Below are 15,168 nucleotides of genomic sequence, written 5' to 3'. Positions count from 1 at the left end.
TGATGTTTTGTCAAATGTTTATTGGGTTGATACTACAAGAATTGGTTGTCTCAGATGTTCATCCAATTTTGCTTAGTGTTCTGAGATGATGCACTTTTTGAAAACTGAGCATCTAATAGACTATAGTCATGGGCTAAAAAAATATACTCTATATGTTAATGTTATATAAAATATGCACTATAACTTGAAAAAGAATAAATGTTGACTGTACATGGTACTTATTTAGCTGTCAGATTAGGCTGGATGCAGATGTGGCGTGCTGGGCTCTTATATTGCTAGCATGTAAGAAATCTCTTGTAGGTTCCACCAGCAGTATCACAGGAATTCTGAAATCCAGTGTTCACTTTCTCTAATCTACATGTATACTTGATCATGCAAGAATTCCAGATTCTGAAAGAATTTTTCATCATAAGTCTAATTCTTCAAAACAATTGAACATTCAAAGTGAAGAGCTGCAACATTTTCTTTACAAATGGCAACTCCTTATTTCTCTCATGCGTTTTGTTTGTTTTTTGGTTGCTTGTTTTTGTTTTTAAATAATGTAAAATATTACTGGAAACAGTAAAAATGTAGAGCTCAGTTTAGGCTGAGGTAATCACTTGCAGATGAGGTAAACTCCCTGCAGTGGAGCACTGTTGAGTCAGTGAGTAACTGACTGCATGGATTATATGCTACAATGGTGTCCTTGCTGTAGAGATTTCATGCAATGTAAGAGGATCAGTAGAAGTTCTCAGTGGAGTTAAAAATCAAGAGAGAGCGGGCCTGAGGCATTTATGCATACTGTCTTTTGTAGTTGCACATTGTCAACTGCACATATATTTACAGAAACGTTTTTTGCAAAACTGACTCAAAAGGATTAGGCTAGACCTTCGAATGAGACATCTGTAATTTTAAGGAAAACACTGCTACCCTATTCTGTTAACTTTTATCACTGAGTTAAGGACATTTTAATGTGAATCTTAGGAAGAGAAATAAAATGTATTGTCTTTGAGAATGAGCTGTTTGTTTTGAAGTAATCAGATGCAACATTTCACTAAATCAGTGTATTGGATGTCTTGGCAGGTACATGAAAGGTCACACACAGGAGACAGACCGTATCAGTGTGAACATCCTGGATGCGGTAAAGCTTTTGCAACAGGTAATCTTTTGTAGACTAGCTCTTACTGCTTGCTAATGTTTGTCCATATAAGATAAGTTTTTAGTAATTTTTTTTTTTAAACTTCTAAGTAAAAGAACCTGCTTGGGAATACGTTTATGAGAACTACAGAAAAAAGTAATTTCATCTAGAGCAGCAGATGGAAAGGAAGAAGGGGGAATGAGGTGAAACACTTAACACTTTCCCTTAGTCTTCACCAGTCATGATACAGTCAGATTTTATCTTGAGAAAATAGTCCTTTCTTAAGGTAAAACTAATAATATAAATTAAATGAGGCAATAATAAGCTGAACCTGCTGGCTGGAGGCAAACATATGATCATCTGTTTCAAAGCTGAAAAGAACTTGGATGGGAGGTCCTCTTATTTTAGTATTCTTTATCTAACTGTATCAGAGTGACATTTCTCTTGAAGTGAACTCTGCATTTCATACAGACTACTCCATTCATGTGTGGCTATAAACAGCTTTTTGTCTACTAATACCGTATTTGTGGTCAGAGCCATTGTACCAGCTTAGTTCAACAACCCTTGCCTTTGGTATAGTTCATGTTAAGTACTGAATGCTCTCATTTTAAATATTTATAACTTCACTGGGTTGGATCATGAAATTGAGTTTATTTTAGATTTAAGAATGAATTAATGTTCTAGTTGGTAGCCATCCTGTGTGTTTTTCAGAAATCAAAAATAGGAATTTTAGGTGTTTTAGGGATATATTGAGAACACACTGAAATTAAAGCAGGTGCCATCTTACAGACTGTTACTTTACTTTGTGTAAATATATATCACTAGTGGACAGAAGGAAAATTCAAGTTTCTGTTTTTAAATTGCTTTTCGGGTGTTCTCTGGTCATGATATTTTCAGGGAAGTGCAGAAGGGAAAATATTGGTAAAATGCTAATTACAAAATTGTTAACAAAGAGGGTCTGATCCAACGGTTGCTTTAGATTTGTAGAGTTTTTGATGATGATGAGTTTCTGAAAGTAGTCTTGTCTACTTAGTAGTCTAGGGAGTGAGCATCTGTGACTGCTGTCAGTTGGCATGTATACATGTGATAATAATATGGTTTAAAAAAATTAGAATAACTTGGAGCCCAGATAGCAGTAGATACTACTACTATTGACTTCATTATTGATTTTCATATGAGCTAACAAATGCCATTTAGATGATAGTGTTAGTATGAAAAAAAAAAAAAGTAGACAGGATAGAGAGCATACAGCTTCCTCAGAAGACAGAATAAATATTTGTCCACATTATAATCATTACAGTTTATCCCTCTGAAGGGAGTAAGAAGTATACTTTCTTAATAAATGAAGAAAGAAAAAGAATTATAAACTGTATCTAGAGTTCTGTTGCTCTGTATGGTAGAATGAAGAGCTTGTAAAGAGTCAAAGACTGATGGTTTCTGACCATCCTAATTTTGTATTTATACTGTTATAACATCTTTTCTGATCTTCAGGGTATGGGTTAAAAAGTCATGTCCGAACACACACTGGTGAAAAGCCGTATCGGTGCACAGAAGAAAATTGCACCAAATCATTCAAGACTTCAGGAGACCTGCAGAAACACATTCGAACTCACACAGGTACTATTATCACTTTTTTTTTTCTGGTTAATTCATGTATGTGGATTTTTTTCTCTGATTGCTCTGTTACTTTATACTTACGAAATGAGCCTGTGTATGTTCTTTCTGAAGCCCAGTGAGCTCAAAAACGTTTCAGCATGGTTAACAATTTACTGCAAATCCAGCATGCTCTTATAATAAGAGTGCTGAAGCATTCACACTACCATTGCAAATGCACCAACATTTAGCAGTGTCACGTTGTCACTTGGTGCCTTTATGGTTTCATTTGCAGCTATAAAAGAACAAGGATCTTCCCCTCACTAATCCAGCTTACCTTTTAGAAATGGCATCAGTGTTTTTACATTTTGGTGCTTTGAGATAAATTGCTTGTGGGTTTCATGAAGATTGATAGTTCTCAGATTATTGCTATCCCCATTTCCCTTCTTGCAGCAGAAAAATGAACGAACATATGCTACAAAAAACAAATGTTAATAAATATTCCAAACGTGTAAAAAATAAAACCAAGTCCTTTGTGCAAATGGATGGAGTTGTGTGTGTTCATACTCTGTGCAACAGTGCACCCGGTGGAGGCAAGCAAGTCCAGGGACACTGCCCACTCTCCCATGGCTTTGAAACTTTATCCTATAGACCAGTGTTTCGTGCTTTCCTCATTTTCTGCCTATTTTAGCCCAAAGTGATTTCAGTGGCAGGCCAGTCTCACTTCTGCTGCCATCATGTGCTTTGCCGCGGCTTCCGTGAGCTCCTGGATAGCCGATTCTGGTGTCAGAAAAGCTAGTGGCACCAGGTGCTGCTCGGCTTCCTCGTGACTCCTGCGGAAAAGAGCTTGAAAGCCTTGTGACCTGCTTTGCATTGCTGGTGCTGGAAATCTCAGTCACCTGGAGACAGGTCACTTTTCTAGCGACTCCATTAGAAACATGAAGGCTGGCCCCGCAAACCAGTCGGATGACATTCTTCCAGGCATTCTCGAAGAACAATCATTGTTTTGGTTTGTAATGGAGGGTCTGTTGTTGGGCGGGGTGACTCTGCAGCCCTGCTCCTTTCAGGCTGTAATTTGAGGTTCTGCGGTGAAGGAAGGATTAGGGGAGCCATGGTAACACAACATTGAGGCGTGTACACTCACATACACTCTGCCTTGGCAGAAAACTGAAAAACCTTCCCGAAACAGCTGCCTTAAGGAGTGAATTACAGTTTCCTCTGCCAAGGAGCTAACTACTTTGGAGTTTCATGGTATTAATGTCTGTATCAGGACTTAATCTTTTATTTCTGCCTTTAAGTATTTAAAGTCGTATCTGTAGTGGTAATCTGCCCTCTCTTGCTCTCAGATTCCTCTTTGGTAAACAGTACAGTGAGTGTAATGTACTTAGCTCTAAGCAGTGTGAAATTACGACAGAACAGCATGTCAGGTGTCTTGCACTTCTCCAAAGTCAGCCCTGTTTTGCTCTGCCCCCCAGCAACTGTATGTGCTTTGGTAGATCTGAAGGGTCAGGGAGATTAGGGAGGGACTGATCTTATCTGTCATTCATGGTGAAGGTTTTGGTGGAATTAAGTGAGTTATTGTGTTTAAATTTATAAGAATAGTCTTACAACAACAAAAAATCTGTATTTGTGATTGCTTTGGTTTTGGGGTTTGAAACTTGAGTTTCAAGGCTGTCTCTCTTTACAAAGTTGGCTCTGCTCTTTTAGGTTAAGTGCTTTCTGTGGTGAGTTTTACTAATCCATCTGGATCTTGGTTATATACTAAATCATTAAGGTATTTTTTCATCTTGTTCATTACAACTGAGAAATATACAAATAGTATAATACACTTGTATTGGACAATGTATGTAAGAATTTGTATGGGGGGTTAAATACATGTTAGAATATGGCACAGTATGAAAGCTAGTCAGCAACCGAGTCTGTTTTGTACATCATAAAGTACTAACCTAAATACTTCATAATTTAGATCACAGACTACAGTTTTCTGAAATTTTGCCAGATACTGCTAAAGAGCACTCCATGTTCACATGCTCATGGTATTTCTGACTGAGGTTCTTAATTAGATAGCTTTGGTTTCCAACATTCAGGGTAACTTAGTGATTTTTGTTTTCTTTCATATTTTTTCCATGTGTACCTTTTCTTTTTTTTTTTTTCAGGTGAAAGGCCCTTTAAATGTCCTTTTGAAGGATGTGGCAGGTCGTTCACAACGTCTAATATTAGAAAGGTTCACATCAGGACACATACAGGCGAAAGACCTTATTACTGTACAGAGCCAGGATGTGGGAGAGCTTTTGCCAGTGCAACTAATTATAAGAATCATGTGAGAATACACACAGGTATGTGAATGGTGTTTTTCCGTTTTGAAGTGGAACCTGCTTGGGAGGGCCTGTGTCATTCTTTTTTTTTTGAACACTGTTTTGGTGCACTGTAATTGTATAGTCATGTTTATGTGACCTGACCTGGTACTTTTGTTTGGGCCTTATCTCCCGTCAGCTGTGGGGCGTTAAGCAGTTAATTCTCCCTCCTTGCTGTCAAGGTAGAAAAAATTTCATTTGGCTCCAAAGCTCTTTGAAATGAATGCAAAACTTTGTCTTCAGTGGACACCAGGTTAGATACTTAATATGGTTCTAGGGCTTGCCAGTGTTGTGAGATGTATATTAAATAACAGCAAAGCATAAGCCTGAGCTTGACTTTGGCTCACCTTTGTGAGTCACCCTTTCATCTCAGTTGTATTTTCCTTGCTTCGGGAATGGTGATCAAAACCTTCTTTTCATAGACCAGAGTTGAAAATACTTAGCCACCTTGATTGGCAGGGTTAGTCAGCAGAAATAATCTGCACAAATTAGAAGGTTCTAAAATGTAAGGACTATTAATAGCTCTTACTATATATATAATATCATCTTGGTAGCCTTATATACAGCCTTATATATTTTATAGAAACACAGGCAAATTTGATAGAGATGAGTTTTGTATCTCAGATTATCTTTTTAGTTTATAATGTAATTTGGATGTTTGTTTCATTGATTTTAAATTAAAGGTGCTTTTTATGTTAAACCATAATTGTTTAAACATATGCTTCCTGTAGATTTCTTCAGACCTTAAAGACTCAAAAGTAAGATAAATTCTACTAGTGTAACAACATAGCTGATCACTGAAGAAAAGTACAGAGCTTCCACTAATAAAGGAACAAAATTGTCAGTGCTGTGCCAAACTGACATTTAGGTTGGTATCTTCCCAGAAGCCCATGGTGCTATGTATGTCACACAGTGATGCAGTTTGCATTTGCTTTCATCCTTAGGATCTGTTTCAAAAGATTCTGCAGATTGCATCTTTCAGACTGCATCATTCTGTCTTCATCAGAAGGACATTTTATATGGAATGATAGGGAGAAAAAAGGGCCTAACTTTCACTGGCAGATTAAAAAAAAAAAAAGCGAGAGGTTGCATTGATAAACTAGAGCTTCACTACTGCCTTTGAAATTGAAGTTTGGTTGGTAATAAAGATGTGTTGCTAAATATCTACAAATTTGTTGACAATTTTGTTTCTGCATCCTGGATAAAGTTCTCTTTACCCATTCTGTTTTCCATACAGGGGAAAAGCCCTATGTCTGTACAGTTCCTGGTTGTGATAAACGTTTTACAGAGTATTCCAGTTTATACAAACATCATGTTGTACATACTCATTCCAAACCATATAACTGTAATCACTGTGGGAAAACATACAAGCAGATTTCTACACTTGCTATGCACAAGCGGACAGCACATAATGACACAGAGCCAATTGAAGAAGAACAAGAGGCTTTTTTTGAGCCACCTCCAGGTTAGAGTTTCAGACTTTGAATCTCTTGTTATAACAAATGGTGTGGATAATATTTTGCTGTTTTTTATATCCAAATGAAAACATAGATAAAAATCTGAGGTATTTAATAAAGTTATTTAACTTCTTTGTAGGGCTTTTTAGTGCGGTAGTCAATTTGTAAACAGAAACCAAGAGTAATTGACCAGCTCATAAACTGAGTTTTATAGCAAGCTGAGAATAAGAGAGAAAATAGAGTTGCAGCCCCAGCAAACCTGCCATAAAAAATCCTGCTATGAACATGAATGTGGGAAGGAACCTGCCAGAGTGTAAAATGTTTGGTTGCAACCTAGGAGATTTTTCTGAGTGCGTAAAACACTGTAGTTGTTGGCAGTCTTTGGGGAGGAATAAAGGTACTGCGTTGTGAAAAGGAAGAATCTGTCTGTGCAGCACCCTGAGACTGTGCTGGTTTTTCTGCAGTTAACAGCAGTTTCTGTGAACAGTCCTAGAGGCAAAAATGAAAACAAGCTTGAGTGTTGTGGTACTACTTTAGAATGTTTTTTATGATACGAGTGTTGTATCCTATGAATATAAAAAATTAGGCTAAAGGAAGTATTTCAAGAACAGTTACAAATGTCAAATTCTGATTTTAGATGTGACTAAGATAGGAAATGCAGATACAAACTGTTTTGGTCAGATTAGTCATTCTATTTTACTACAGATATTCGGGAAACTGCACTGAATGCCTCAAGCAAATTTGCTATAGTCTAATGCTATCTTTTAAGAACATGATAAGATTCATTTGCTTGAGGTTAAACATTTATTAAGATAATTAACGCTACTTAAATCTTCACACAAAGGCATCGCTGTATTCTTCTGTATGTTTGTTAATGAATAACTCTTTGAAAAACTGCCGGTTGTGTTCTCATGAAGCCTCTTGTATGGAAAGGTTAACGTTTGCAGAATTAATTAGAATTGTCACCTTTTTAATGTTTGCTTATAAACTATATAAATACTACACATAATGAAAATACACATTTAGATGTGTTGTAACTTATTGCCAGAAGACTGTACCCCGGGTTCTAAAAACAAATAATTTGAGACTTTCTGACTTGCTTTTGGTGTTTTTCCTTCTTTCTCATCTTTCCACTACCGTTTTTCTGCTGAAGTATTTAAAAACCTTCAAACCAGGCTGGCATTTAATTGTTGTCATTTATCTTTCCTGCCGGTCTTTAGAGTATGTAAACTACCCTCTTGCTTTCTTTGTGTCAAACAGGTCAAGGTGAAGATGTTCTCAAAGGCTCACAGATAGCCTATGTGACAGGTGTGGAGGGAGAAGATGTAATTTCTGCACAGGTTGCTACAGTTACTCAGTCAGGATTAGGTCAACAAGTAGCACTAATTTCCCAGGATGGAACCCAACATGTAAGTAACCTGTGTGCTACAGAAATGACAAAAATACGTTGAGAATTAAGGCTGGTGGTTGTGTATGCTCCATGTGCTTTCTCAAATCAGTTAGGATCCTTAATAAGTATGTACATGGATTTCTTATGGAAATAAATTTCTTTGGAGCTCATGTAGTATGTTTAAGGTTGGGCCTCCTCTGGAATACCTGAATTAGACCACATATTCTGATATCTGAAACTGTATTAATACAATTCAAAATTTTTTTTATTATCCTTGTTATCTTTGTCACTGTTAACAACTCAAAGTCTGTTGTGCTCACAATGTCGGCACAGGCTATTGCAACAACTGTTACGTCTACAGCCTATTTTCTGAGGTTTCCCAGAATTCCCTGATTATTCTATTAATATTTGATGATCATCTTCACTGTTGTCTTGCCTTCACACACTTTTTAGGAAAAATAGTCTTTTTAGTCCAGCTGTCTGTTTTACGAGCTGTTTGGTAGTGTTAAATTCTTACTGTTTCTAACATAAACAAGAGAGGATGGAATGTTTTGATGCTATCTCCACTTGAAAATTCCTGTGCATATCTTTTTTTTTTTTTAAGGTGTTGGTATGAAATTTCACTAAGAGGGGATTTCAACACAATTCTTTAGTTTAGCTCTATTAATATGTTGAAGGCATACAGGGAAAATTATATTTCTGCTGAGAAGGTACCTGATATGCCAGTAGCATGTGAAAAATATCTTCTAAATTAGACTTGGAGATGAAAAATTAAAGGTGTCAGTTATATTGTCAGCCCTGAATACTGCAGTAATACTAAGTAACTAGCATTTTTACCCTCTGACTGAAGGCCTTCAGGCCTTAACATGGAGTTCTTCTCACTTTTATTAATCCTTCAGCTTGACTTCAGTTCTGGGATGTTTTTATTGCCTTCTAAATCAGGCATCAAATCACTTATCTGATGCCCTATTACATTTATACAGGAGACATCACTAATTCATATTGCTGGGAATTCATATTGGTGGGAAGTATGCACCCTTTTTCTTACTACTGAGCCATTGTTTTATTTCTGTAAACAGATGCGTGTGTTTGAAAGATCATGGGATGTTACATCTCCACCTGTAAGATGTATGTAGTGAGGGCTTTTAATCCCAGACTGGGACTTGTCCAAAGAGTGACACTAATTCTCAGGAAATGCATGAGTATCCCTGTCAGGAAGTAGAATAACAGCTACTACATCTTATGACCAGTATGTTACTTGTGAACAGGATTTAAAATGTTTTTTTCCAGTGTTACTATGAACAAGTAGCCTTTTCATTCTGGATTATTAAGACAGTTTGTTTCAAATTAGGAAACTGAACTTGCAGGAGTATTCCTGCTGAAGCAACCAGCAGGAATTTGTTTGACATTATGCTGTTAAACTTCAAATGCATATCACGTTTTTTTTTGTTTTTTTTTTTTTTTTTTCAAATCTTACTTAGAAATATTTACCTGAAAACACGTTATGTTGCTAAAAGCTAAAACTCAAGTATGACTTGAGCATCAGTTAAACTTTTTTTTACTTCAGGATATACTTTGTGTTTCAGGTCAACATATCTCAGGCAGATATGCAGGCCATAGGAAATACTATCACTATGGTAACACAAGATGGCACCACTATCACAGTCCCCACCCATGATGCCGTCATCTCTTCTGCGGGAACGCATTCTGTAGCAATGGTTACTGCAGAAGGCACTGAAGGACAGCAGGTAGAGTATTTTCCTGTGTACATGTGTAATGTTCCTTTATGAGATAATATAAAATAGGCACATAAGCCATCACAATTCTGTCATTCACATAGATTTATCTAATGAAAGCAGTTTTCAACACCTGGTCATATCATTCCCATCAGAAGACTATGATGTGTTCTATTCCAGTGCTGTACAACAAAATATTGCTGAATGTTTTAGAAACAATACTTTGTCCCCAGGAAAAATTCTTGAGGTACCAATCTGATAATTCATGTATGTATACATAAAATAAGACACAGAAATACTAAACATCTCCCCAGAGTCACACAGTAAATGAGTGGCAAAGCTAAAAAATTGAATCCAGTATGAACTGTAACTTTATCACTTCATACTATGGGATTGTAATTTATTTGGCAGAGAGGAAATACTTGTATGTATTTCCAGTTTTGCTTTTAATATATAAATACAATAGCTAACGTTTCTAGTAGAAATACAGTCATACAGATTTTAATATTCAGGTTAAAATGCATTCCACTGTTTCAAAAATGTACCATGTGAAAAAGAACGTATTTATTTTTCTGTACAGGTACAGTTACTGAATTCTGTGCAGTTCTGAGGATATTTATGTTTTGAGAGCTAGCATAACTTTCAGAAACACGGTGATGGTAACCTTTCTTAAAAAATGATCTGTTTTGCAGGATAAAATTATGTTCATAAATAATCATTGCTTTGAATTTAACTTTACATTTGAAGAAAACTGTTGCATGAGTTGAATAATGGTAGTCTGAAATCATCCAGTTGATTCTTTCTTTTGTCCTGAAGGTTGCTATTGTGGCTCAAGACTTAGCAGCATTTCATAGTGCCTCATCAGAAATGGGACATCAGCAACATGGGCACCATTTAGTGACTACAGAAACTAGACCTGTTACATTGTTGGCTACATCCAATGGAACACAAATTGCAGTACAGGTAAGATGATGATAAATACTTTTTGGAGTGTTTCTTACTTCTGAAGCTAGAAGCTCCTAATATTATAACAAAATGAATATAATTAGCTTGTCTTCCCTGAAAAAAATAGTCCATAACCATATGACCTCATCCTATTTAAAACAATATATAGGATTAGCAAGAGGAATAATAAGTGCCTGGTTTTTCAAATCTGCTTGTAGAACTTTGGAAAAGGGTAGATTCAAGGAGGGCCAAATTTACGGCCAAGGAAATCTTTTGCAGGAGAAGGATGTACATAGTACTTTGGAGTCATGAGTCTTCAGTGGAAGAGTGCTTTCATTCATCCTTCAGCATTGCATATTGAGCTGATGAAGAATGACATGTTATCAAAGTTAAATGGCTGTGAACTCCCCTGTACAGATAAAACTACTGAATTTTTTATTAGTACCCTGAAATGCTAACAACAAACAAGTATGAATAGTTCTGTAGGAAAAGTAAAAATCAGAAATTTCTGGAAATAGTCTTCATTTGTTTGTGTGCCAGACCAGAACAGTACAAACAGCAGTCTCTGAAAATATTTCCTCATACTGTCCATACACTGTAATAAAAGAGTAATTTCTAGGTATGAAGAAGAAGTTTAATTTAAATTGGCTAATTAAAAAAAAAAAAAGAAAAAGTGAAAACCAAGCACAAATAAAAATTTTTAGTTAGAAAGTAACTGAAAATAAAACATAGACGAGTATTTTATAGTTTATTCACAAGTAAGCTTGAGAGAAACTCCTAGGGCAGGAACTATCAGTGTACTTGCTACCTTACTCAAACAAACAATTTTGAGTAAGTGTGTATACTACTTTTATTACATATGACACAATGGTAGGTAAATACGAGCTCTTGTAATTTTAAAAAAATGTTTTTTAAAGTGACATTAGAGTCAGGGTTCAAGTAAATGACTGAGTGATCTTAGAGAAATTGCTTCTCCAAGGACACAATCCAATTTTAAACCCAAAGTAAAAGAAAAGGAGTTAAAGTAGTTTAAATTTTGGTTTGAATGTTAGGATCAATCCTGCAAAGTGCCTAATACTTTCAGTGTACCTCAGAGCCCTCTTGGTTCTCTGCTTTATTATTTGCGTAAATAAGAAGTACGATGGGAATGTAATAAAGCTACCATATTTAAATTTACCATGGAATCGGGACACAACTCTTTGTGGGCTTGATTCTATTGAGCTAGTATCACTACAGAAATGCTTTGTCGTAGAGAACATAGAAAATCACAGGAACCTGACGTCTCAAAATAGTGTGTGGAGGATAATTTTAATACAAGTTTTACTGCCTATGTATTCCAAGGGAGTTGAAGATACTCAACTTTCTTGAGTGCAGTTTGCATATGGCCTTTAGCTCTCAAAAATGCATCAAATCATCGTCATATTGAACATCAGTTTGGCTGTGCAAAGAGGAAGTGCTCAAAAGAGCTTCTAAATAAAAAAGAATTAAGTGGTATATTTTAATATGTCTTTTTAAAAAAAGGAAGTTCTTGGAAATACCTTCAAATAGAAAGGGAAATGTGGAAGATGGACAAACAAAGTTCATTTTGGAGGAAAAAAATATACTTTGCATGTGGAAGTAACAGCAACTTAAGTCTGGTTCCTTCAAATTGTTCATATTTGCTGAAAGTAACAAGAGATCAAAACTTGTGAGTGTTTGAGTCTCATGTTTAATGCCACAGTCTGAGTGTATGTATGCATGCGACTCTCTAAGAGGATAAACTGAAGGGAACTGTGTTCATGTTTTCAAGCTGAAATGATAGATTGTTATCTTGCCCCTTGTTAAATTTAACATAGCAAATCAGATGTTGATTGACAAGCAATGAAAGGTAAAAAGCTCATAATTCTGAATTCCTGTTTTGTTGAGTTGTTTGTACTACTCAAAATTCTGTGTAAAAGAAAGCATATTCTAGTGATTGTCAAAATTACACACACACACCAAAAAAAAAAAGGAAGGAAAAAAAAGAGTAACTTGCATCCTCACCAGAGTCCTTTAAATGAGGAGGAAAATGCCTGTCTTTTATTACCAGCAGTGAAGTTTTTAGTGAAGTTAAATATGTTTATGTTAATGAAACTTAAGATATGCAATATAAATAGTAGAGGAAGTGTTGAAAATTAAAGTGTTCTTGAATGTTCCTGAGTTCTTGATGTGTCTCTTGTATTTCCATACTAATAAATTAATTTACATGGTTCCTAAATATTGATAAGGCCAATAGCTCAATAGCTAGATTCAGGTCCTAAGGAGATGGTAACAGAGCAACTCTTGATTTGAGTGGCTCCACAATGTGATATCCAGTGACTGTAAAACCAAGTTATACATGATATTTAGTACTGTCCATCCAGGTCTATCCGTTGGTTAAATAATGTGTTCCCACTTTTCATACTCTTACACATCTTTCTATCTTATGGTAGAGAATGGATAACGGCCAGGTTCACATTTTTGTTAGGTTGGGGTTGTCTTCAGAGTTTGAGTCACAGGATGTACGTGCAGTATAAAACTCTGTGGACTCTTTCTGAAGATTATGTCTGGTTGTCTTTACTCTGGGTTGGCTGGTGTTGCTTCTGACAGTGCCACAGATACATTATCTGCCTTGTTAGTTACAACTACAATATAATAATTTAATCTCTAAACTACTGTGGAATTAAGCAGTGTCATCATGAATGCTTTATATTTATATATATATGTGTGTGTGTGTGTGTGTATATATATATATATATATATATTATATGCTGTTGTTCCAAAGATCTTATTTTCTGCATAAGAATTAAGAAAACTGAAGGTGTTTGTTTGGTTTACCAGTGTTAAAATGTATTTCAATGGCCAGCATGAATTTTGAAAGCCTTATCTTAGCTTTGTTGTGTCTGCCAAGGTAAATTATCATCTCCTTTGTGTATCATGAAATGTGTTTACCATGCAGCAGTCTTTGAAGAAAATTAATTCGGTAGATACACAGAAATTCAGTTTAATCTGCTGTCAGGCGCTATCTTAATTTTCATGCTGATTAGATATCTGTTAGTATATACTACCCAGAAGAGGTGTGACAGTACTGATCACACTTACTTGTGCTAAGTATTGATCAGTATCTTTATCTTTGGTTTCACCTTACAAATTTGTAAAGAAAAATTGATCTGTGTAAAATTTTAAGTTTATTTATGTTTAAATGCATCTGTTTCAGCTTGGAGAACAACAGTCTCTGGAAGAAGCCATTAGAATAGCCTCCAGAATACAACAGGGTGAAACACCAGGGATTGATGATTAACTTCTAAAACTGCTACCAGAACAATAGAGCGAAAGGTATTTTATTTTCAATCAACAAAGGTCCATGCCAGCAGCAATCCATAAAAACTTTGAAGTTCCCTGCTCATTGATACTATGTACACATTTTATGCAAGAGCAAAGAACATTTTGTAAGTTTTGTGTACATAACCCTTGGAATGGACTGACATCACCTACTTCTAACCGTTGTATATTCAGGAATATGGAATTAGGATTATATAGTAAATTTCCTTGTTATCCTTCATCAGATTTCAGACTGGTCTACAAGCAAGTGAAAAGTGAAATAGAAGTATTGGAATTAATTTTTAATGTCATGTACAAATAATGAAGGCATTGCTGAAGACTTGAAATGTTTAAAATATTATAACAAAATCATCACTTAAGGAACCCTTACAAGTAATAAAGAAGAAAAAGCCTTTTCAATTGGTTTCCATAAATAGAAAAGTCGTGGATTTTGAGCCTACTGTAAATCTTCGTATTTTGATTTGTTTCATACAGACTTGAATACTGTTTAGATTATCCACCCCATTTCATTCATTGTAAATACAGAATGTTAATGCTGGAAGTGCTAATTATATTATCTTTAAATTGGATTATGTACAAAGGAGAAACTTTGGTTGTTCAATATTAAAGGAAGTAAATCTAATGATTTCGTTTCTTTACATATTTTACTTAAGATGTTACTCTGATTATGCAATAAAATATAACAAGATTGTATTGTCTAGGTAGGATGATACTGTTTGACCTACTGTTTTACTTTTTAATGAGACTGAAGTTAAATTATTTATTTACGGCCTTGTATAATTTTTTCTAAAGTTTATTTATCATAAATTTAAATTTTTGACATTCATTTTTACCATAATACACTAAAGTATATTAAGTTATTAGTGTTATTAGTTATATTAAGCATTCTAAAGTACTAAAAAAAATTAAAAAGAAGTAATTAGTCAACTGATTTTGACTAAAAAGTAAACTACCAGTTTTCAAGAGGAATATTTTCAAATGGTGCATTTGTGGCATAAATGCAAGTACTAACAGTCTATTTTCAACAGTTCTGAGTGCCTGCAGCTACCACTCACTACCTAGGATATGCTGATAATCAGTGCTTTTGAAAATCAGGACAGAAGTTACTAGAAAAAAGGGATTAACTAATGATGATATAAGTACAATGCTTCTCTCCATTTATAATTCTGTAAAGGAAAAAAAATCCATTGTAGGTAAGTCTAATGCATACAGTAAAATGTAACTTATTTTTTTATAC

The 15,168-nt window shown here is 35.2% G+C and overlaps 1 protein-coding gene across 2 annotated transcripts in view; it reads left to right on the top strand.

The window, feature by feature from the left end:
* ZNF143 (zinc finger protein 143) overlaps window positions 1–14,548 on the top strand; it is a 39,265-nt gene extending 24,717 nt beyond the window's left edge. The window contains exons 9-16 of one of the 2 annotated variants that reach the window (XM_048070165.2): window positions 1,063–1,138; window positions 2,609–2,734; window positions 4,867–5,046; window positions 6,302–6,529; window positions 7,782–7,930; window positions 9,498–9,659; window positions 10,464–10,610; window positions 13,807–14,548. In XM_048070165.2, the coding sequence (XP_047926122.1) occupies window positions 1,063–1,138; window positions 2,609–2,734; window positions 4,867–5,046; window positions 6,302–6,529; window positions 7,782–7,930; window positions 9,498–9,659; window positions 10,464–10,610; window positions 13,807–13,890 (1,152 nt within the window). In that variant the 3' untranslated portion in view covers window positions 13,891–14,548. The remainder of the gene's footprint in view (window positions 1–1,062; window positions 1,139–2,608; window positions 2,735–4,866; window positions 5,047–6,301; window positions 6,530–7,781; window positions 7,931–9,497; window positions 9,660–10,463; window positions 10,611–13,806) is intronic. The other variant, XM_066997342.1, reaches the window with a different exon arrangement.
* Window positions 14,549–15,168: the final 620 nt, after the last annotated feature.

This window comes from Anser cygnoides, chromosome 5, assembly GCF_040182565.1.
Source record: "Anser cygnoides isolate HZ-2024a breed goose chromosome 5, Taihu_goose_T2T_genome, whole genome shotgun sequence".
NCBI classification, from domain to species: domain Eukaryota; kingdom Metazoa; phylum Chordata; class Aves; order Anseriformes; family Anatidae; genus Anser; species Anser cygnoides.
The sequence above is the reverse complement of the archived record's forward strand: the minus strand, read 5'-3'. Positions and strand labels throughout refer to the sequence as shown.